Source organism: Herpailurus yagouaroundi, unplaced genomic scaffold (assembly GCF_014898765.1).
Source record: "Herpailurus yagouaroundi ecotype Mexico unplaced genomic scaffold, PumYag 160, whole genome shotgun sequence".
Taxonomy (NCBI): Eukaryota; Metazoa; Chordata; class Mammalia; order Carnivora; family Felidae; genus Herpailurus; species Herpailurus yagouaroundi.
The window spans coordinates 43918015-43942320 of NW_024412401.1; the positions used below are offsets into that span (position 1 = coordinate 43918015).

Here is a 24306-nt window from a genome sequence, read left to right on the forward strand (position 1 = left end):
GATGGTGACACGGTTCAAGGTACAAGCAGGGGAGTGGGAGGCTGGGGGGGGGGAGGAAGGTGTTCTTGAGAATGTTTCCTAATTCACAATATCCGCCAAATTCTACTTAAATGAATGCTGAATGTATGTGGTGAAACGTAGCACTTCCAGGAAAGCCCTAACCCACGTCTCCTCAGAAGCTGCTTGCTTTTGCTTCTCGGTCCCCAACCGGAGGAATATTCTGCACAGCGCACGAGAACGTTCGCTGCCCGGTTTCCCGGGCCCGGCTCGCTCCCTGACTGGCCCCGGAAGGAGAGCCCTCGCCTCAGAAACAGGCCGCGCCAGGAGAAGCTGCGGCCAGCACCGAAAGGGCGGTTGCGCGGCGACTGCGTTAAGTCGGTCTCTCGGGTCGGCCTCCGGCTCAGCCCACCAGGAGCGTGTCCGAGGTCTGGCGTGAGGCAGCTGCGGCTTCGCCCCAGGGAAGGGAGATGGGCTGTCGGCGACTGCAGCAGGAAAGCTCGCGTCCACAGGCAGCCAAGGACGCCAAGGCGCCCCGCGACCCACCGCGCCACGGTTCGGGGCGGCAAAGGCGGCGGGAAGCCGTGCCCCGCCCACTCAACGGCCCCAGGAGAGGCGTGGCCGCGGCAGGCCCCGCCCACACCGCGCGCGCGGCCCCTGGGCAACCGGCACAACACAACAAAATGGCCGCCGCATCGCTGGACGCCTGAAGGGAACAACCTGCGCGTCTCCCGCCCCGCCTCGTCCCGCGGGCCCGCTCGGATCGGCTCCTCGGCGGTGAGTGCCAGGCCGGGTCGAGGCCGTTCTCCGGCATCGGGCGGAGCGGTGGGGGCTGGCGACGAAGGCGGGAAGGCCTGGAGCGAGCGTGGGGTGGGACGGCTCGGGATGGATCCGGGGGCGGGGGCGTGTGCCTGGAAATTGGGATTGGATGAGAAGGAGGGGAGGGCCGGAACGGGCGTGGGGAGGAGGATGAAGGAGGGAGGTTTGGATGAGAAGTGAGAAGGTCACTGGTGGGCATGGGTGTGGGGGGCAGTTGGGAATGGAGAACCAGACTGTGGGGAGGTGTGGACGTTGGGTGCGGCTCCGAGAAGGATGGGGGTCCTGACACCCGGAGGAGGAGGAGGAGGAGGGAGAGGCAGGGGTGTGCCAAGTGTCTGCGGGGAATGGCAGGGATAAAGGACGGTTTGGGTGTCCTTACGAGTGTCCTGGTATCCGACAGAATACAGTACGTGGAGAATGATGAAAGTTCGGGTATTGGGAAGAAATGTTGAAAGGAAAAGCAAATACTTTGTTGTATAATGGTTAAAGGATGGGTGAATCCTGATGTCAAAACTTGGGTTCAAGTCTTGGTTCTACCAACTTGTGTTACTTAACCCGCTCTGTGACTTTGGGCATGTACCTTAATCTTCCTGAGCATGTTTTCTCATTTGTAAAAATAACTGCTAATTACCTTAGAGTGTACAGTATGTGTCAAATTCTGCCCTAAGCCCTTCGCGTGTATTAACTAATTGAGAATTTAAAATAACCTGTATGAAGTGACCATCTTCATTTCAAAGTTGAAGAAACTGCGGACCAGAGAGGTTAAGTAATTTGCCTAATGTCACACAGTAAATAGAGAAGCAGGATTTGAACTCCCGCTGTTTAGTTCCAGAATTCAAGCTCTTAATTCTCAATGACATACTGCCACTTGTGAATGAGATGAATAATTCTCACCTTATACATCATCTGTGAGAATTTAAATTTGCTAATGTCTTTAAGAGTGCTTAGCACTGTGCTCTTTTCATTCAACAAATATTTATTGTGCATGCAACAACAGAATCTCTGCTGTCTTGTAGCTTGGAAACAAGCAATAATCAAGTTGTGGCGCAAATGATCATTTAATTGTAATTGTGAGATGTTCTAAAGGAGACTACTTGGTGCAGGGACTGTATATAACAGGGAGATGTAATCCTTTTGTGCATCTTGAGTGTAGAAACCCTGCCTTCTCAGCATTATTTTTTGAGCCTCACAGTTCTTAGTGCATAAAAGTCACTCAATAAAACTGAGTTACTGAATAAATTAATTAATGGGAAGAGATGGGCAGCTTGTGTTTTAGGATACCTGAGTAGAATGGAGAGAGATAGGAGAGGAGAACCCGGGATGTTAATAGGGTGAAAAAGGACATGGAGGTCAGGGTGTTGGAAGGGAACGGCTAGTATCCAAACAATCACATTGGGATGGAGAGGAATGGGTAGAGGTTTGGCTATTTTGTTGGGGGAGAATAATTTGAAGTCAGAGTATAATAACAGAGATTAGGATGTCAGGGTATTTGCTGAGATGAGTAATTTGGGGAGCCAAGATGGATATAGAAGCGTTGAGATAGGATGCTGGAAAGAACTGCAGAGGAAAGGAGGCTAATACAGCGTTTGTTAATTGGGACAGTGTTTGTGGGGGAACTCGGCAATGAGAATGGGATGAAGTATGGGAGGCAGAGGCTGACAAGCACAGGAGTGGAGGATTGCCTTTGGAGAGGAGTGGGAATCAGCAGCATATTTGAAAGGGCCAGAGAAAGTTAGAGTATTTAAATGGCTCAATGTGCATGGGATGAAGTAGAATTGTAGGGAAAGTGCGGAGATGTGATTCAAGGGCTACAGGATGGAGGGGGATGTGGAGGTCAAGAAATGGGGATCAATGTTTGCATATTGAGGTGGGCTGGGAAGAAAGAGGGAGGGTTTGGGGGAGAATGGACGTCTGTCTCATTTGGAGAAGATCAAACAAGATGGAAAGTTAGAAGTGCGAGGAAAGGCTGAATAGAGGGGGAGGTATGGTCTTTCCTAAGCTGTGTATCAGGGCAAGGGGGTGACAAGATGGATGGTGTTTTCTGACCTGGTCATTTGATTCTGATAATCCCATCATTCCAATAACTTTCTCTTGCTGCTGCAGACCTCCTTCTGGGCCTTCAAAATATGTCTCCAGCTCTGGACTTGTTTTCCCTTCTCTTTATCCTGCCCCTTCACACATTCTAGCCCTGCCTCTAAGTGTCTTATTTCTCTGGCTTGGTCTTTCTGGGATTGCAAACTACATCTAGGGTCAAACAGCATCCCCATCCCTCCCTTAAAATTGTAATTGACAATTTACTATGTCCAGGTGCTAGTCTCTGAGATAATGCCAACTGCTCTCAAGCACAGCCTAGCTCACTATTACTGAGTTAGCTGTTTTATGAGATTGTAATACATATCTGTTGTTCGAATGTCCAAGTCTTACAGGAGCTATGGTGACCCAGAGAGGGGACCTGAGAATGCATTGTGACTTTGGAGCCATCACTTGGTCTTTCACGTTACAATTCATCAAAGAAAGGAGTTGACCTAGATTTCCCAAATCCATTGTAAGATATTTTTTTTTAAACTATAAATGAGTAAAGGTTTTTCTGATCAGAGTTTTTCTGATCGCGAGAGGTAGCAGAGGACTTCATGATAGTCTAGTGAGGTCCAGAAGGTCAGTCCTTAGGATGTTATGAGGAGAATTCAGGATGGTTCAGTTCAATATTTTAAGAATTTAGAGAGAAGACTAAGATGTGGGATACGAAATAATTGCATTGCATAGAAATATAAGATGTGCTTTTTTTTTAGCCATGAAACTAAAAAATCTATAAAGCATATCTCTGTAGCATGTGGCACACACTATTATTCTAATTATGTAATTTTCTATCATGTTATAGGATAGAGAAAGATACATAGAAGTGACAACTGGGCCCTCCCTGTTCCTCCCCTCTTTTATTTTTTTAATCTCTTGCCCTTATGAAAATTACATTTTAATTCAGGAATAAATACAATTTTTAACTAATTAGTTAATTAGTTTTTATCATTTTATTTTTAAAGCACATGCCTCTTAGCTGTCCTCAAGTTTGAACATACTAATCTTATTTAAGAAGAGAAGCCATTTCAGCTTATTACAGAACCAATAGTATTCCTAAGAGACTGGTTTCCATGGCAGAGTAGTGTGATAGTAACACAAGTTTTTTGCCACACTTGTGAAATTAGGACCAAAAGCCTTGTCACTGGCATAACGAGCTGTTATGTGACTTGGAGGAGGCTTTTCTGAACCATATGGATAGTTTAACATGAAAAAATGAAAGAGAGGGGTGCCCAGGTGGCCCAGTGGGTTAAGCGTCTGACTGTAGCTCAGGTCATGATCTCATTCATGGTGCAAGAGTTCAAGCCTCACATCGGGCTCTCTGCTGTCAGCTGAGAGCCTGCTTCGGGTCCTCCGCCTCACCCTCTCTCCTCTCTCTGCCCCTCCCCTGCTCGTGCTCTCTCTCTGTCTCAAAAATAAATAAACATTAAAAAAAATGAAAGAGAAAGTAAAGACACATAGAAGTTTGTAGTTTAAAGTGAGCCAGACTATTGATATAAGGAAGTTGCCATATTGTAATATATAATTGTGAAATAATCACTTAAACATTTTTTCATGTTTATTTATTTTTGAAAGAGAGAGGGAGGGGGCAGAGAGAGAGGGAGACACAGAATCTGAAACAGGCTCCAGGCTCTGCACTGTTAGCACAGAGCCCTATGCGGGACTTGAACTCAGGAGATCGAACCGTGAGATCATGATCTGAGCCGAAGTCGGACGCTCAACAGACTGAGCCACCCAGGCACCCTAAAATAATCCCTTTTTAAAAACAAATGTAACAGGTTTTTTTTTTTCTCTCTTCAAACTAGTCACCTTAAGAAACTAGATCATAAATAAGTTCAGTGATGCTGTTGTATTAAATTTTCTGTTTTTCCTCCAGGAATTGTTCTTACATTACATGTTATTCATTGATCAAGGTCCTTTAGTGGCATTTTTTCTGGTCTATTTCGTGTGAGGCACCATGCTAGGCTCTAGAGAGCAAATCAAACATCTGGACTCCAGAAAACTCACCAATATGACGCAGTAATGAAGACACGGGCTTTGGGATCAGATCAGGCTTCAAGCCTTGGCTTAACCAATTATTTCTGGGACTTTGAACAAATTACTTAACCTTTTAATCTTTATGGGGGGGGATAATAACAGCTATTTCGTGGAATTGTATTTATTCCTTCTACTGTGATGATACATGTAAGAGCTTATCACAGTATTTGACACTTGGTAAAGTTAATGATCAAACTGGGAAAGGAAAAAGTTGTAGCTGAAGTAATGGGTCTGATTTTCTTGTGAGATGTATAAATTAATTCTGAAAGCAGGACCCAAAAAAGAATTCTAGAAATGTTTTTGCGTAAGATCAGCATGCCTAGAATGACTATATAGTCACTGAAAGGTGTTACATCTGCCAATTGTTGGTTAATTGATTGACTATATTAATGGCAGCTCTCTTTCACCTATATTGTGTATGTTCCAACCATTTAACAAATAAATTTCTTCATAATCCCAGCCTGTATAATAATACCCATGTACTTGTGAAGGTTTTCACACATCAAACCATTATAATATCTCGTTCTAATACCAATTTATATAGCATTAACGTTTGAGCTGCCCCAAATCTTTGAATTGAAAACTACTTTTCTAAAAATTAATTTGTGTTTTGTCTTAATATTTTAAGAGGGGAGAGTAGGAGAGATTATGGATGTTGAATAAAAATAGGATCATTGTTAATGCACCCTTGCTCAGGGCCTGTCCATTTTATAAGATTTTTTTTGCCTAAAAGTTTGTCAAACTTATAATTTTTGCAATGTTTTTAGAATGATTATACTTCTAAGAGCAATTGTGTATCATGACAATCTGTTTTGCATAAACCTAACCTTGCATAGTAGGAGTCTTGGGGTTGAGGACTAATATTGCTCAAGAAGATATCCTTTGCTGAGGTACTAAATATCATTTTGTCAGTTCCAAGTTCTTCATGAAGAATTCATTAGGTAAATATTACTTATCTGCTTTCTGCTAAGCTCTGTCCTAGGCCTGGAATAAATCAGTGAACAGTATCCCTACTTTCGTGGAACTTACATTCTACTAGGTTAATTATGTTATTTGTGTTACAAATTAGTTTGAGAAGAGAACTGATTCTCATGGTTAGTACAGCTAGCATTGTGTTTGACCAGGTCATTTACTGTTCTGGGCCTTAATTTCCTTTTATGAAAAGTAAAGGGATTTGACTAAGGCCCCTTTCATCAATAAATGCTTCGTTCCTTCTGGAAGATCTGAACTTCAACAAAATTGATTTTGGACAAGCAATAGAAGCCATGCGAGTTTGAAGTGATCAGATGTTTTTCAAATAGAATGAGACAAATGTGAATGAATATCTGAAGCATAATGTTTAACAAAGAAGGCAGATATAAAAGATACTCTATGATTTCATTTACATGCAGCTCAAAAATAGTTTCTGGGGCACCTGGCTGGCTCAGTTGGTAGAGTGTGCAACTCTTGATCTTCGGGTTGTGAGTTCAAGCCCCAGGTTGGGTCTAGGGATTACTCAAAAATCAAAATCTTTTTAAAAAATAGTTTAAAAAACCTCTGGCATTGGAAATCAGGATAGTGATTCCCCAGGTGTGGGGGTTAATGATTAGAAGGGGGCATGAGGAGGCTTCTGGGGTTCTGGTACTATTCTGTTTCTTGATCTGGATACTGGTTGTATTCAGTGTATAAAAATTCATGGAGCTGTACACTTATGTTTTGTGCATTGTTCTATATGGGAGGAAAATGGAGGTATGGGGGAAATGATAAATTCAGTTTGGACACGTTGAGTTACTAAGGCAATGAGATATCAAGGAGACAGTTGGGAATAGGAGTCTGGACCTCAAGAGAGAGGTTGGAATAAATATAAAAACATCACTATAGAGGTGACACTGGGAGCCATGGGTGTGCATTAGATTGTCTAACGTGAGATTAGAGAGAGTAAAAGAGACTTGAGGAGCTCTGACATTTGAGGATTGACTAGAGTGTGAACCAGCAAAGGAAGCCAAGGAGTGGCCACAGATGCAGGAGGATACCAAGAGAATGTGGTGTCCCAGAAGCGAAAGAAGAAACGTTATCAGGAGGAGAGAGTACTCATTAGTATGAAATACTGCTGGTTGCCAGATATTTCTCCCTTCTTGCATTCTAGGACCTTTGTGGGTATGAGGGGTGTTGTGACTAGTTTGGCCCAATAGAGAACAGAAATGACAGGTAAAACTTCTGGGTGGAGCATGTGTCAATACAAGACCCTCTGAAAGTCTGCTTTTCTTTTGGCCAGGTGATCAGCAGTGTCTGAAGCAGTGTCCGCTTCCATCTGCCTGGAATAGTATGGATCCTGGCATCTATAGCCTCTGAGTTTCTAATGTTGTCACCTTAAAAACACTAGAAAGAGGGGCGTGCCTGGCTGGCTCAGTCATTAGAGCCTACGAGTCTTGAACTTGGGGTTGTGAGTTTGAGCCCCACTTAGGGCATAGAACTTACTTAAAAAATGCTAGAAATTAATAGTTTTGAGAACTCTAAAAAATTAACCTTATTAAATATGCTGAAAACTCTTCCAGGTTTTGATGGACACCTGGCTTTATTCTTGCCATGAAGAAAGGTTCTCAGCAAAAATTTTCCAAAGCAAAGATGCCCCCATCACCGCGTTCTCCTAGTTCACCATCCCTCACATCCAATATGAGATCTAGGTCACTTTCACCTTTAGGTGGATCTGAGACTCTGCCTTTTCATTTTGGAGGACAGTGGCATGAGCAAGGTGAGATCACAGATGAAAACACTATGCTTCTGGACTACCAAGACCATAGAGGTAATGCTTTTTAATCTTAAGAATTTGAACACAGGGGCACCTGGGTGGCTCAATCGGTTAAGCGTCCAACTTTGGCTCAGGTCATGATCTCGCAGTTTGTGGGTTTGAGCCCCGTGTCGGGCTCTGTGCTGACAGCTCGGAGTCTGGAGCCTGTTTTGGGTTCTGTGTGTGTGTGTGTCTCTCTCTGCCCCTCCCCTGCTCACGCTCTGTCTCTGTCTCAAAAAGAAATAATAAACACTAAAAAAAAAATTTAAGAATTTGAACACATACTCTTGAGTAGAGATGGAAAATACTGAACGTACCTTTTTGGTCCAAGTGAAATACGTATCTTGGTACTAACACGACCTATTGTTTATGCCGACGGAAAGTGTCTAAGGACAGTGGAGGATGAAATCTTCTGGGTGAGGGTGAAGCTGTCTGAAAGCTGAGGGCAAAGGAGAAGGGAGTTTCCAGAAAGAGGAAGCTTTATTTCCTGTGGTGGGAGAGTGCCTTAGTGCTCATCTGCCAAATTTACCATCATCCTTGGTTAGAGGAAAAGCGTATGTGTTCACTTCAGAGTGGAGTGCCTTAATTCAGTGCAGAAATGTTATCCACCCTTGCACTATTCCAGTCTGCTTATTGACAGAGTGCCTGTCTGTGAACGGACTGATTTTCCTATAAGGGACATGTAAATATTCCACCAAGGTTTTGTTTTTATTTCTTTCTTAAAGACAGTCTGTTAGTGTGGGAATCTGTTTTCAGATTTTTTTTCAAAGAAACGATTTAATGTGACTAAATGTGAATGAAAACTATGTGATTTCTTTGTTAAGTCATGAAGTCATAGCTATCTATTTGATCGGTTTTTATTAATAAACCTTATCAGATCAGCAATTGAGTTTAGACTATACCCTTGCTGCCAGTTGGTACATTGCTGACTCTAATTTGATTAATATTTTAAAATATTAGTTTCTTTCCAAAGTAAAGGAAAATCATTTTATTTGGAACCAGAATAAACGTAATATTAACGTATTATAAACAGTCATAGGAAATCTTTGTCACACAGCCTGATTCGGGAACCCAGCATTAATTTTTTCTGACTCTTAAAGAATTTTCTTTTTACAGCTGCTTTTGTAAAATGTAAGATGGCTTTAATAAACTTTGATAGCAATATGCAGGCTTAGGACAGGGTATGCAATCCATCACATTAGTCTTTATAAAATATGCGGTGTCATTCTCTATTTATAAGACCAACAAATTTAAGTTTCTCACCATTTAAGAAAAGATTTTTAAGAATTCCAGTGTTTCTCACAGACCAATGGAATAGAATAGAGACTCCAGAATTGGACCCACAAATGTATGGCCAACTAAACTTTGACAAACCAGGGAAGAATATCCAATGGAAAAAAGACAGTCTCTTTAACAAATGGTGCTGGGAGAACTGGACAGCAACATGCAGAAGAATGAAACTAGACCACTTTCTTACACCATTCACAAAAATAAACTCAAAATGGATGAAGGGCCTGAATGTGACACAGGAAACCATCAAAACCCTAGAGGAGAAAGCAGGAAAAAAAACCTCTCTGACCTCAGCCACAGCAATTTCTTACTCGACACATCTCCAAAGGCAAGGGAATTAAAAGCAAAAATGACCTATTGGGACCTCATCAAGATAAAAAGCTTCTGCACTGAAAAGGAAACAATCAACAAAACTAAAAGGCAACTAACTGGCGGAATGGGAAAAGTTATTTGTAAAGAACTCACCAAACTTCACACCCGAAAAATAAATAATCCAGTGAAGAAATGGGCAAAAGACATGGACAGACACTTTTCTAAAGAAGACATCCCGATGGCCAACAGACACATGAAAAGATGCTCAATGTCACTCCTCATCAGGGAAATATAGATCAAAGCCACACTGAGATACCACCACGCAGGTCAGAGTGGCTAAAATGAACAAATCAGGAGACTATAGATGCTGGAGAGGATGTGGAGAAACGGGAACCCTCTTGCACTGTTGGTGGGAATGCATACTGGTACAGCTGCTCTGGAAAACTGTGGAAGTTCCTCAAAAAATTGAAAATAGATCTACCTTATGACCCAGCAAAAGCACTGCTAGGAATTTACCCAAGGGATACAGGAGTGTTGATACATAGGAGCACGTGTACCCCAATGTTTATAGCAGTGCTTTCAACAGTGGCCAAATTATGGAAAGAGCCTAAATGTCCATCAACTGATGAATGGATAAAGAAATTGTGGTTTATGTACAATGGAATACTACTTGGCAATGAGAAAGAATGAAATGTGGCCTTTTGTAGCAACGTGGATGGAACTGGAGAGTGTTATGCTAAGTGAAATAAGTCAGGCAGAGAAAGATACTGTATGTTTTCACTCCTATGTGGATCCTGAGAAACTTAACAGAAGACCATGGGGGAGGGCAAGGGGGAAAAAAGTTATAGAGAGGGAGGGAGGCAAACCATAAGAGACTCTTAAATACTGAGAACAAACTGAGGGTTGATGGCGGGTGGGGGAGAGGGGAAAGTGGATGATGGGCATTGAGGAGGGCACCTGTTGGGAGGAGCACTGGGTGTTGTATGGAAACCAATTTGACAATAAATTATGTATATGTATATATATATATATATATACTCACAAATTATGTAGACAATAATTATATGTACACATATATGTATATATAAATATATATATATATATATATGAAGAATTCCAGTGTTTTTGAACTTTAGGTTGGAGTTTAAAAAACAAACCCAGGTTAGTGCCAGTTTATTTAAAAAAAAAAAGCTAACATCAAAATATTGCTGAAAACTTCAGTGCTGCATAATTATTAAAAGTGTAAGTTTTAGGGGTGCCTGGTGGCTCAGTTGGTTGAGCAGTTGACTTCGACTCAGGTCATGATCTCACGGTTCCTGAGTTTAAGCCCCTCGTTGGGCTCTGTGCTGACAGCTCAGAGCCGTGACTGCTTTGGATTCTGTCTCTGTCTCTGTCTCTGTCTCTGTCTCTCTCTCTCTCTTCCCCTCCCCCACTCTCTCTTGTCTCTCAAAAAAATGAATAAACGTTAAATTTTTTTTCAAGTGTATGTTTTAGATTCATCTGCCTGCGTTCAAGCCTGGATTTGCACATCACTAGTTACAAGATCTTGAGCAAACTGTTATAATTTTTTAAAAATAAATAGATATAGTAATTTCTATTTCAAAAATTTGTCCTACAAATCAAATTTTGTAAGTGTAAAGCACTTAGCACAGCGTGGTACATGGTTAATATTTAGTGACATTATTATAGATGCTATATAATTATTATATAATGCTATATAGAGTAACATTTAAACATTGCAATTAGCACTAACCAGCTGTTTTTATATTTGCATGGCTTAAAACAATTTTTTTTTTTGTTATATAACATCAAACTAATATGTTTTTCAGAAAATGTATGTCATCTACTGATGATGATCTATTTCTCTAATTGCAGAAGCTGATTCACATGCAGGAGTCCGATATATTACAGAGGCCCTTGTTAAAAAACTTACTAAACAGGACAATTTGGCCTTGGTAAAATCTCTGAACCTTTCACTTGCTAAAGATGGTGGCAAGAAATTTAGGGTAAGTTATCAGCATTTCTAAATATGGGCATTGTTTTTAATTTTCCTGTGTTTTAAAACTGAAAATTAGGGGCGCCTGGGTGGCGCAGTCGGTTAAGCGTCCGACTTCAGCTCAGGTCACGATCTCGCGGTCCGTGAGTTCGAGCCCCGCGTCAGGCTCTGGGCTGATGGCTCGGAGCCTGGAGCCTGTTTCCGATTCTGTGTCTCCCTCTCTCTCTGCCCCTCCCCCGTTCATGCTCTGTCTCTCTCTGTCCCAAAAATAAATAAACGTTGAAAAAAAAATTTTTTTTAAATAAAAAATAAAATAAAAATAAAAAAAAGAAAAAAAACAGAAAAAGAAAAAAAATAAAATAAAAAACTGAAAATTAAAAGATTATATTAGATTTACAGTAACATCTCTTGCTAATTTGTAGCAGATATTGTATTGTTTCCAGTGAAAGTTCTGTCAGAACTATGACATTTTCACATTCATAAGCTGTTACTATTCTATATATTATTGGATTCTCTCTAGAGAAGTGATTGGCAAACTACAGCTTGTAAGGCCAAATCAGGCCTGCTGCCTATTTTTGTAAATAAAATTTTATTGGAACATAGCCACACTCATTTATCATGAATATTGTCTGTGGCTGTTTTTTATAAGGCCCACAAAGCCAAAAATATTCATTACGTGGCTTTTTCCAAAAAAGCTTGTTGATCCCTGCTCTAGAGTGTTTACTGCTTTATTCATAAACTATCCAATATGAACACATTGTAAAAGATGACTTAAATTTTTGAACTGGAAAATATATAAACTTAGATGCCTACTACAATAGTCACAAAAATTAATTCCAGAAGGTTGAATGTCTTAATGAGACCAAAGCAAAATCAACCCACAAAAATACCGTAACAGTATTAGGAAAGAATATAAGAGAATATATTTTAGAAGAGTCGGGAAAGTCTTTTAAGCAAACACCAGCCTTAATGCCACTTAGAAAAATATTGACAGACTTAGCTTGTGTAAAGATTAAAAAGTGTTTAATGAAAGGTACCTTTTATTTATTTATTTATTTTTAAAAAATTTTTTTTCAACGTTTATTTATTTTTGGGACAGAGAGAGACAGAGTATGAATGGGGGAGGGGCAGAGAGAGAGGGAGACACAGAATCGGAAACAGGCTCCAGGCTCTGAGCCATCAGCCCCAGACCCCGACGCGGGGCTCGAACTCACGGACCGCGAGATAGTGACCTGGCTGAAGTCGGACGCTTAACCGACTGCGCCACCCAGGCGCCCCGAAAGGTACCTTTTAAAAAGTTAAAAGCAACAAACTGGCAGGGACTGTTTTCAACATCTGTAACAATACCCATATAATGTAAAGAGCTTCTACAATTTGGTAAGAGAGACAACTCAATGGAAAATGTGCAAAGGGTATGAACAAGGCATTCGCAAAAGTATTATAAATGACTAATGCTGACATGAAGATGTATTCAACTTAATTAACATCAAATAAATATGAAATAAAATAAGAGTTTGGTACCATTTTCCATCTTGTGTGTCTAATGGACAAGAATCAAAAGGATTATTTCATGTTCAGAAAGGTGTGGGAAGTGCATATTATCATATGGTCTTAGTGGGACATACAGATTGGTGCTGTATTTTATAAAGACTGGTAGCATTTATCCAAATGTCAAATGTACTTATTTGATCCAGAAATTGAGTTTATATTTACTGAATTTATACTTACTAACCCAGCAATTCTACTCCTCAATGTCTGTTGTACTTGATTTACATATACATTTATCCAAAAGTATATAGGCATGTTTATTAAGCATTATTTAAAATAGAAAAGTTGAGGGGCGCCTGGGTGGCGCAGTCAGTTAAGTGTCCGACTTCAGCCAGGTCACGATCTCGCGGTCCGTGAGTTCGAGCCCCACGTCAGGCTCTGGGCTGATGGCTCGGAGCCTGGAGCCTGTTTCCAATTCTGTGTCTCCCTCTCTCTCTGCCCCTCCCCCGTTCATGCTCTGTCTCTCTCTGTCCCAAAAATAAATAAAAAACGTTGAAGAAAAAAAAAATAAAAAAATAAAAAAATAAATAAAATAGAAAAGTTGGAAATAACCAAATGTCAATAGGGGATTGGTTTTAAATGAATTATGATACAGTATACCATGAAATACTACCAAGTTTTTTAGAAAATTGAGTTAGAACTCTATGTATTAACATGAGAAAATGTCCAGTGTATTTAATAGGGAAAAAAAGCAAGTTCTAAAACAGCTTGTATAGTAAGATCTAAAAATTCTGTTTTTATATATGTGTATGTATGGATGTAAATGAATTAAAAGGTGCAGATGTATTTCAACAATGGCTACCTTTGACCAGTGGGATCTTTTACATGGGCCTGGGGACGTGATGAAGAGAGCTTATTATGTTTTGTTTGAAATTTTTATTAGAATATATTTATGTATTACTTATGTAATTAAAAAGGAAACAGGAGAGGGCACCTGGGTGGCTCAGCTGTTGGCTCAATCCGACTCTTGATTTTGGCTCAGGTCATGATCTCATGGTCGTGGGATCAAGCCCCATGTAGGGCTCTGCACTGACAGTGCAGATTCTCTCTCCCACTCTCTGTCCCTATCCCCTTTCAAAATAAATAAATAAAAATTTTTAAAAAAGGAAAAAGGAGACATTCTGGAGTTTACAAGTTGCAAAAATGACACCAAAGTGGTAAATATTTACTGTATGCTTATTATATGCCAGGCATTATGTTAGTCTATAGGAACACCATACACAGGTAAATAAGCTCGGTTTCTGATCTCTGGGAACATAGAGCTTCCTAGAAGAATGCCTAGCATTAACAGAAGAAATAGTGAAGGGGAATCAGAGAAAGCACACAGAGGAGAGGCTGAAGGGGCTATGAGAACAGAAGATCTAAGAGTATGATGGAGCGAGGCCAATGGAGGGAGAACATCAAGCACGAACGGATGATGAAAAATGTCACGGAATCATTAAATAGGACTAAAGCTTAGAAGAAGTCATTTGGATCTGGTGTAAAAAGTCCTTCTGTTTCTCAAACCAACCAAGTTCATTCTTTTAGGGCCTTTGTATTTTTTCTTTTTTACTCTGCCTGTTCACACAGCTGGCTTTTTGTTATTTAGGTCTCAGCTCAGTGTACATCCTCTGTGTGCCACCCAGTTGCAATTAACTCCCTTCTCAGTGACTCCTCATTCTTTCAGTCACCGAGTATTTATTCAGTGCCCATTATGTGCCAGGCATTTATGCTATCACAGTGAACACAGCAGACAGATCTGCCCTCTGGATGCCTTGCATGCTGTCATGTCACGTTATCTTTCTTTTCTTTTGAATATGCTTCAACGTCTGAAAATGTTGTTTATTTCTTTACTGGCTTTCTCCGCGAATGAAAACAAGGACTTTGGTTTCCTTATTCAGCACTGTATTTCCAGTACCTAGAACAGTTCCTGGCACATAATCCATGTTTGAGAAATATGTGTAGAATGGATGAATGAATGGCAGTCTTAGAACTATTTGATTACCTAGTAAAGGCAGAAGATATACTGCCTTACCAATAGAGTAAGAGTAAATGGAAAGCAGAATGAACAAATATACCCAACTCTTGTGAGGATGTGGTCACACATAAAGGAGATAAAATGATAGCTTGATAGGAAAACAGGTTCAGCGCGAGGTGATTTGCCTTATACAGAGGAGACTGAGCCTGTCGAAAAAAGGCTCCTGTAGCAGGGGGGGATGGTCTAGTTCATTGGTATCCATTGCCTGGTGCTGTATCTGGTATGTAGTAACTGCATAAGAGCTGTCTTTTGAATAGTGACTTTTCAAAAAAGTTTATTTATTTTGAGAGACAGAGATAGGGAGCCGGGGGGTAGGGGGAGGGCAGAGAGAGAGAGAAAGAGAGAGAGAGAGAGAGGGACAGAGAGAATCCCAAGCAGGCTCCAAGCTGTCCATGCAGAGCCTGATGGGGGGCTCGAGCCCATGAACCTTGAGATCACGACCTGAGCCAAAATCAAGAGTTGGACGCTCAACTGACCGAGCCACCCTGGTGCCTCTGAGTAGTGACTTTTTAAATTTGATCCAGGAGAGATAAAGATTGAAGATGCAAGAGCATGGGGTGGGGGGAGGGGGGTAGATGAGATGATGCAAGGGTGTACGTACCTAGCTGAACTTTGAAGAAAGAAGGAGAAGAGGGAGAGGGATAGAAAAGTTGAGGTGGAATTCTTGGTGGACAGTCTTGAGTGTCTCAGTACATAGGAAGTGTTGTCTGTCGAAGGGCAAGGAAAGTTTGGGGAGAGCTGCTATTCCTGGTCAAAGGAATCCCGTACCAAGGGATTGTCCAGGAGAGCAGTAAGGGTTTATTATTTTCTGGTGACTGATCAAAACAGCCCCTGATGCACATACATACACGGTGTACTTTATGTCAAAGAATCTGTTGTCTAAAGTATTCATTTGTTTCCAATTAGTATATCGAAAATTTGGAAAAATGTGTTAAACTTGAAGTACTGAATCTCAGCTATAATATAATAGGGAAGATGGAGAAGATGGACAAGCTGGTAAAATTACGTGAACTCAACTTATCATATAACAAAATCTGGTAAGTAAGTACTTCTTTAGGTAGCATTGCAGGGTTGTCTTTGTTAGAGAGATTAATGCCACTCACATTACTGAATTGAAAGAGTCCTTTGAAATAGCAGACACCTGGATCCTCATTCATTGCTAGCCTAGTGCTTCACATATAACTGCTTTTGTGTTTTGGCATTACTAAAGTGCAGAATCATATCTTTCTAGCGTTATCCAAGGAGATACATGAGTACCAAGTTTTATCTTAATTCTGTTTTTGACAGGAAGTTTTCACAGGTAGAGTCTTTGATCCACTGCCTTATTACATTAAGAAAGTTGACAGGAAGCAGTGTTTTAACCCTATCATTTCGATCCTAAAGATACTCCAATGTGTTTTGATCCTATGTGTTTATCCTGAAGCTTTTTGTTTATTGCTCTAAGAAATACACTCTCAGTCATGTTTCCACTTCATAGTATATATTACTGTGAGAAAGAAACATAATAAAACTGGCAGTGGCAAAAAAATACACATAGAAAACCTGTTATAAACAAAAGGATGCAATTGTCAAATCTTGAAAATCTTTATATACTTCGCCCTGCCTTAGACTTGGTAGATACAGTGGCCAACAAAATAAAACAACTAACAGTGGCAGAGGCTCTAATACAGCAAAAATGGAATGGGGGAAAAAACCTGATTAATGAGTTAAATCCTTAACATAAGGATTATATAAAAAATAATTGATCGTAATGAAAGCAATTTCAATAAAGTGAAAATGAAGATATAAAAGCTTGGAAATATTTGCCCATATAGAAAACTTACCAAGAAATTAATTTGACAATTCAGTTGGGAAAATGTTTCATCAGTGAAAATTCCTCAGTGTGAGTGATGCTTTATTGATTTAAATATTCTGACTGAAATATTTATGTTCATAAATATAGTGTTGTTTTAGGGAGGCCACAAGTTCAAAATGGCAGCCATATCTTGCTGGCATAGCGTGTGTGTGCTCTTGAGATTTTCAGCTCTCCTCTAGCTTCACACTAGTGCTTCTCACAGTGATTAGAATGCCACGGACAGACTCTTTTCTGTATTGTGGGATCCTAAAGTTTGATAGTAAGATACGTAGGATTCCTGACCCAGTAATGCAGAGTTGGCAGCTTAGCTGTTCTGATCAATTTCTTTTCAGCCACTTTTTGTTTGTTTCTCATTTATAAAAAGGGTTAACAAATTTTAATTACGAAAATTAACCCCACATAAAACCAAGGCAATTTATTCTAAACATACAAGGGAAGCACTGTATCATTATATTTACTAAATTTGATTTTATTTTTTCCAGCAAAATTGAAGGCATAGAAAATATGCATAATTTGCAAAAGCTAAACCTTGCAGGAAATGAAATCGAACATATCCCAATATGGTTAGGGAAGAAGTTAAAATCTTTGCGAATCCTCAATCTGAAAGGCAACAAGATATCATCGGTAAGTTATTCAGAGTAGCAAGGATGTTTTTCAAATTTTTAGACTTATGGAAAAAAAAGTTAAAATCTAAGTTTTTTTTTAAAAAAAATGAGATTTCTTCTTTCAAGGTTCTTGGTCCTGTGACCATTTATCGAATTCAGGCATAATCAAGGGACTCTCCAGGGTAAATACATATAGGCCTTTCTGGTTTTGCAAAGTTCCATGGTAACTGAGAGTTGGCCTCTTAGGATTTCTGCATCTACCATTTCATTTGAGCCTCAGAAAACTTTTTTTAAGGAGGCAGTAAAGGGATTATTTTTATAATACTATCAGATAGTATAGTCTTTTTTCCATTTTCGGGTTGAGTCTGTTACCCAAAGCACACAACGTGGGCCAAAATCCAGGTCACTGAATGTCAGGAACAGAGTTCTTTGTTTTTTTCAGACTTACAAATTAAGCTTGATTATAATGTCAGGTGTTGTAGAAGGTTAATCACTAGCTCTTTATATTAGAACAATTTTGTTATCATGGCTCACACAATCTGATAATCCTGTATATTTTTCTTTGGAGTATAATTTATTATTTTCTTCTGACATTTACAAGGTGTTCAGTATGTATTTGTTAAGTAAAAACATTGGTTTACTTAAATTTATATTAAAATGAGGAACAATCATGCCTAATTTAAAGAACATCAGTCATAGAATAGACAATAAAAGCTGTGCCTTCTGGGGCGCCTGCGTGGCTCAGTCAGTTAAGCTTCCGACTTCAGCTCAGGTCATGATCTCATGGCTTGTGAGTTCGAGCCCCGCGTGGGGCTCTGTGCTGACAGCTCAGAGCCTGGAGCCTCTTCAGATTCTGTGTCTTTCTTTCTCTCTCTCTCTGCTGCTCCCCTGCTCACACACTTTCTCTTTTTGTCTCTCAAAAATAAATAAACATTAAAAAAAAAAAAAAAAAAAGCTGTGCCTTCTAATATGGGTCTAGACCTGCCTTCTGTGACCTTGGAAAATCCCTTTATCTGCCTAAAACTCATTGTTTAAATTGGAAAAAAACCAAATTCTGCCTTCTTTCCTTACCGGCATGTTATGGGGCTCAGATAAAATGATCGATGTGAAAATGCTTTAAAAACTTTAAAACACTAAATAACTCTTAGGGTTGTATTCCTTAAACCTTCACCAATGGAAGCCAATAATGATAATCAACATTTGTTTAATTGCGGTGCAATTCACATTGTCTATGCTTTTTTATTTCACCTTTTATAAAGTTGTGGTAAGATGACTCTGTGCCATTTCACTGCAACAGCCCAACAGCCTCAGAAGAGCCCAAGGCCTGTACTATGTTGCACAGCATCACTTTGGAGCTCTTGTGGCTCATGGAGTGATGGAAAGTGGGAGCCATGAATCTAAAATTTGCTAAAAATACTTCTCAAAGTAGTTGATTTTCAGATAGGATTTGGTGTCAGCCGATGTTAACAGGAAAATCATTCAATAAGTATTTATCATCATTTATAATTTTGCATGACTTTCTCATCCCAGTTTATATTTGACATTGACATCAGTAAGAGTGATACACATTCACTTGTGAGAGGAGATTTATTTGTACTAGCTATTAAAAATAGTGTTTCTCGGAGCGCCTGGGTGGCTCAGTCAGTTAAGCATATGACTTTAGCTCAGGTCATAATCTCACGGCTTGTGGGTTCCAGCCCTACATCAGGCTTGGTGATGACAGTTCAGAGCCTGGAGCCTGCTTCAGATTCTGTCTCCCTCTTTCTCTGCTCCTTCCCTGCTCATGCTCACGCTCTCTCTCAAAAAATTAACAAACGTTAACAAAATTTTTTTTTTAAATAGTGTTTCTCAACCTTTTAAAATCCCTCTTTGGATAAACATAAAAATCATACTTCAAAAATGTGAGTAGCCCTCCATATTCTTATTTATTTTAACTATCAATTGTAACCGTTACCTGAAGATTTGCCAAAATCTTTTTTTATAGCCATTTATATTTTTGATGTGTTCGATCAGTACAGTGAAAAGATAATAGATTTTAAGTTACACAGACTGGAATTCAGATCCTGTTTTGTTCATTTGTAAGCTCTGAGCTTTGGGCAAGTTATTTAACTTCTTTGAACCTCAGTTTCTTCATCTCCAGAATTAAGGTGGTGTTTATATCATAGGTTAGTGTGAGGAATCATGAATGAAATGGTATATGGAAAATGCCTAATACTCCTCTGATATACTCTAGATACTCAGATACTCCCTTTCTGTTCCTCCCCTCACACCAGTTTTGGATAATGGGTTCTATGCATAGGACCATGGGTTCCTTGCCATGCTGATAGCAATTTTCTTGATTTCTTACTTCCTTGGGTATGTTTTTATTTTAAAATTGACTTACACTAATACTAATGTTATATATCATTTCAGCTCCAAGATGTAAGCAAGTTGAAACCACTACAAGATTTGACTTCTCTGATCCTACTTGAAAATCCAGTTGTGGCCCTTCCTCATTACATCCAGTTTACCATTTTTCACCTTCGCTCATTAGAAAGTCTGGAAGGTCAGCCAGTAACTACTCAGGACAGACAGGAAGCTTTTGAGAGATTCAGTTTAGGTAAGGTGACATTTTAAAAAAACTAAATTTGGGTGGGGGAGGAATTTATTTGCAGGAGTTATCCAGAAAAATATATTGATGTATGAACTTTATAATGCTATTACAATTTGCGTGGAAAATGCATCATAAATCAATTGACATCATTATACAACAATTGTACATTAACATTATTAAGACTTGGCAAATATTCATTGAGCACGTACTGTGAGCCAGGCACTGTGTCCGGCACCGAGGATACAATGGTGAACAAGATATTGGTACTGGCCTTCAGGCAGCTTGTGTTGTAGTGGAAAAGACAGACAAAAAGCAAGCAAACTCAGGTAAAATAACAGAGGAGGACATGCTTTTGGGTAAAGTGATGTAAAGGTATGGCTCTCTGAGGAAGTGACCTGTAAGCAGAAGGCAGAGGCAGGAGAGGATTAGCCATGTAAACAAAGGCATTCAAGGAGAGGGACAGCTTGCTTGCACTCTCAGGCTGGAAAGACCCTGGTAAATTAAGGAACTGGAAGATCAAGACGACTGCAGAGTCGCTCAAGCAAAAGTTGGGAGAGATGGGGGGAGGCATGAGATGACACAGGGCCTTGGGGCTTGGATTTTGTTTCAGGGGCAATGGGAAGCAATTGAGAATTTTTAGGCAGCAGTGGGACACAATCCAGTTTATATATTAATGATTATTTTTAGAGTACACTTAGCATGATGAGAGCACTGAGTAATGTGTAGAATTGTTGAATCACTGTATTATATACCTGAAACTAATATAACACTGTATGTTAAGAATACTGGATGGGCGCCTGGGTGGCTCAGTTGGTTGAGCATCTGACTTCGGCTCAGGTCATGGTCTCAGGGTTCGTGAGTTCGAGTCCCGCATCGGGCTCTGTGCTGTTAGCGCAGATCCTGCTTCAGATCCTCTGTCCTCCTCTCTCCCTGCCCCTCCCCTGCTCATGCTTGCTTTCTCTCTCTCATTCTCAAAAATAAATAAACATTAAAAAAAAAATACTGGAACTAAAATTTTTTTTAAAGATGATTTTTAATGCAAGATGGAGATTGATTTAGAACAAGGTAAATGGAGATAAAAGGACTTGTTCAGAGGCTATTATGGTATTCTAGGCTAGAAATGGTGGCTTGTATTTAGGTGGTGGATGTGGAATAGACAGATCAGTTTTGGAGGTAGAATTAGCAACATTTTCTAATGAACTGGATATTTCCCAGGCTTCTGGCTTAAGTAAGTGATTCGATTGGTGATATTGTACATAAAAAAGAGAGAATTCAGAATGCTGAGTTTTGAATGGCTATGAGACAACCAAGAAGAAGGTTGGAAATGTGCGTCTGAAGTTCAAAGAGATCTGTCCTAGAGATAATTGTTTGTCAGCATAACAGAATTTAATCCCACTGGAATTGATTGGCTCACTCAGACAGGCGTTGAGAGGAGCAAGAAGGTGAGCCACTAAGAAGACTAAGAGAGGCCAACAAGGTAAGGAGAAACCCAGGAAGTAGTGGGTTGCAAAACCCCAAGATTTCATGAGAGGAAGTGGTCAGCTACGTTGAATGTTGCTAAGACATAAAGAGAAAATAAGATGAGCACAGAGAAGTGCTTTAGATGGGCAACATATAAGGAGTGGTTGGAAAAATGCTAGATTATATAGATCCAAGAGTGAATGGAAGGGAGACATTTGGGTGAATATTTGAAATTTTCTCCCATAATTTCTCTCTCCTAGTACCTAATAAATGATTTTTTAAATCATTTAAATTTAAATTTTTCAGTTAAGAAAATATATGTATGTATATATATATGTGTGTATATATATATATACACACACACATACATATATATATATATATACACACATACATATATTTATTCACTTATAGCTTCCAGACCAGGAAATGGGCAGAACTGAATGCAGTAACCAAAGAAAGAAAGAGAATATTCAGGAGTGGAGTGGAGAGACAATCATGGCTCAATTCTTACAGCCCAAGATGGGATCAGAGAAAAAGAGGAAAGATTGTCTCTTGATAAGAGAGACACATAATCAGAAGGGAGCAAAGATGTGTGCAGTTGTGGGTAGTTTTATTTCTTTGGTGGTAGGAAAATGAGAAAGTTCCTGGGGGGTGGGGTCTAAGTTTTCTCAGTGGAATATGAGGTCATCAGCTGAGAAAGAAAATGAAAGGAGTATGGGAGTCTTGAAAAGAAAGAGAAGGGTATGAAATCGTTATGTCAGAGCATTAGGAAATGAGTCTATGTTCTGTCATTTGAAATTGATGTTAGTCCATTTTGACTTACGAAAACAGCAGTTTCATATGGTTTGATCTCATGCTTGCGAAATAGGACACATTTTTATTTATTTTATTTTAACTCCATATTTGTTACCCTGGAGTTTATGTTTTGGAATCATTGAAAATATAAATAATGCAAAGGAAAGTCATCATATAAATACAGTTTTCGGGCAAATGTTTAAATTACTTATGAACATGACTTTGAATATTAATTAGGAGCCTTTAAGGCTTTTGGGATCCAGTAGTGAACCAGACACATGCAGTTTCTGCTTTTACAAAGGTTTAGTGGGAAAGGCCGACAGCCTAGCTATTTGATCACATCTTACAACTCATTGGTGATGAAGGCCACAGCACAGATGCAGGGTAACCTAAGAGCATACCTAGGAAACATCACACCTGGGGACAGGATCGAGTCAGAGCAGGCTTCTCAAAACATTTTCCAAAATCGAGACCTAGAGGATACAAAATAAGCCAGTAGGAGATAGAGGAAGAAAGTTCCAGGCAGAGGTGTGAATAAAAGCCCGCAGGTAAGAAGAGCCATCACAAATATGAAGGAGTAGAGTCACTTCAGAAAGGCTACAGTGGGGTGGACTTGACAATGAGGCTGGAGAGGGACTTTGGGACCAAATCATGAAGAGCTTTGTCAGTTCTTCATGTAAGCGTTTTGGATCCTATTCTAAGCATAGTTGGAAGCCTTTGAATGATTTTTAAGATCACACAGTATTTTACAAACATGCTTACGAATATGAAATAAAGTATTGCATGTATTTTAGTAGGAGACCTGGAAAAAACCCTCATTTACCAACATACTAATTGAATGAAATACTTGGAAGTAAAGTGTTACCTTTTAAAATTGTTATCCAAATGATAATGCCTTCTTACCTCTTAGTATAAATCACTTAGTATAAATCACTTTCTAGCTCAAGATAGTCTTTTTTCCCCCAAAACCATAGTGAATAGTTTTCAAAGTAGAATTGTACCTATACTGTTGTAAGACTTCTTTTGCTATTATTTGAGAGATAGTCTTACCTTTATTCAAGTAGAAAATATAATGCTCAATAAACTATTACATTTGTGTTGGCAGAAGAGGTAGAGAGACTGGAAAGAGACCTGGAAAAGAAGACAACGGAAACTGAAGAGCTTCGGAGCGCACAGACAAGGTTCCTTGAGGAAATTAAAAGTCAAGATAAATTGAACAAATCACTGAAAGAGGAGGCCATGTTACAAAAACAGAGCTATGAGGAGCTGGAGAGTAACCTAAACACGAAAAATGAATTGGTAAGCCCGTGTTTTACATTGCTTTGACTATGTTCTTTTGAGATAGAGAATTCTTTGTCCTTGGGTCTAAAAACAAAACTTCTTGGACATAAAATGGGGAAGGTGTGGTTTAACAGAAATTTGTGCAAAAGGTCTTACAAGTTGTAGGTAACTGTGTACTGTGTGAAATGGCTCCACAAAAGACGAATACTATCTTGGGCTGCATTATGTGAAGCTGGTATCCAAAACAGGAGGACGGTGAAGCCCCCCACTATGAGGAGTCAGACTGCCCCTAGATGTATGTATTTTGTTTTCAACAACAACATTGTTGGTGAGACTATACATTGGCAAAAACTTTTCAAATTGACAGGGACGCCTGAGTGGCTCAGTCAGTTAAGCGTCTGACTTCAGCTCAGACTTCAGATGGGCTCTGTGCTGACAGGTCAAAGCCTGGAGCCTGCTTCAGATTCTGTGTCTCCCTCTCTCTCTGCCCCTCCCCTGCTTGTGCTCGCTCTCTCTCTCTCTCTCTCTCTCTCTCAAGAGTAAATAAACATTTACTCTATGTGGATCCTGAGAAACTTAACAGAAGACCATGGGGGAGGGGAAGAAAAAAAATGGTTAGAGAGGGAGGGAACCAAAACATAAGAGACTCCTAAAAACTGAGAACAAACTGAGGGTTTATGGGGGGTGGGTGATGGGTATTGAGGGCACCTGTTGGGATGAGCACTGGGTGTTGTATGGAGACCAATTTGACAATAAATTTCATAATAAAAATAAATAAATAAAACCAGGAGACTGAAAAATAAATAAATAATTAATTAATTAAAAAAAGGCAAATTGACAAAATTATCCAAATTTAA

At 39.7% G+C, this 24306-nt stretch overlaps 1 protein-coding gene and 1 long non-coding RNA gene across 10 annotated transcripts in view; one reads left to right on the plus strand and one right to left on the minus strand.

Annotated features, from left to right (window-relative positions):
• Positions 1-652: 652 nt before the first annotated feature.
• The window catches only part of CNTRL (centriolin), an 84970-nt gene continuing 61316 nt past the window's right edge, over positions 653-24306 (plus strand). For 7 of the 9 annotated variants that reach the window (XM_040482144.1, XM_040482149.1, XM_040482151.1 and 4 more), the window contains exons 1-7: positions 653-774; positions 7461-7708; positions 11171-11301; positions 15763-15893; positions 17194-17335; positions 19729-19915; positions 23274-23467. In XM_040482144.1, coding sequence (XP_040338078.1) covers positions 7492-7708; positions 11171-11301; positions 15763-15893; positions 17194-17335; positions 19729-19915; positions 23274-23467 — 1002 coding nt within the window. In that variant the 5' untranslated portion in view covers positions 653-774; positions 7461-7491. Of the gene's footprint in view, positions 775-3234; positions 3362-7460; positions 7709-11170; positions 11302-15762; positions 15894-17193; positions 17336-19728; positions 19916-23273; positions 23468-24306 lie in introns of all 9 variants that reach the window. The other 2 variants (XM_040482145.1, XM_040482146.1) reach the window with 2 other exon arrangements.
• Positions 12293-12686, minus strand: LOC121034922 (uncharacterized). The gene is made up of 2 exons (XR_005792672.1): positions 12579-12686; positions 12293-12328 (listed from the first exon to the last, which is right to left on the minus strand). It is a non-coding gene; the product is annotated as an uncharacterized LOC121034922 (long non-coding RNA).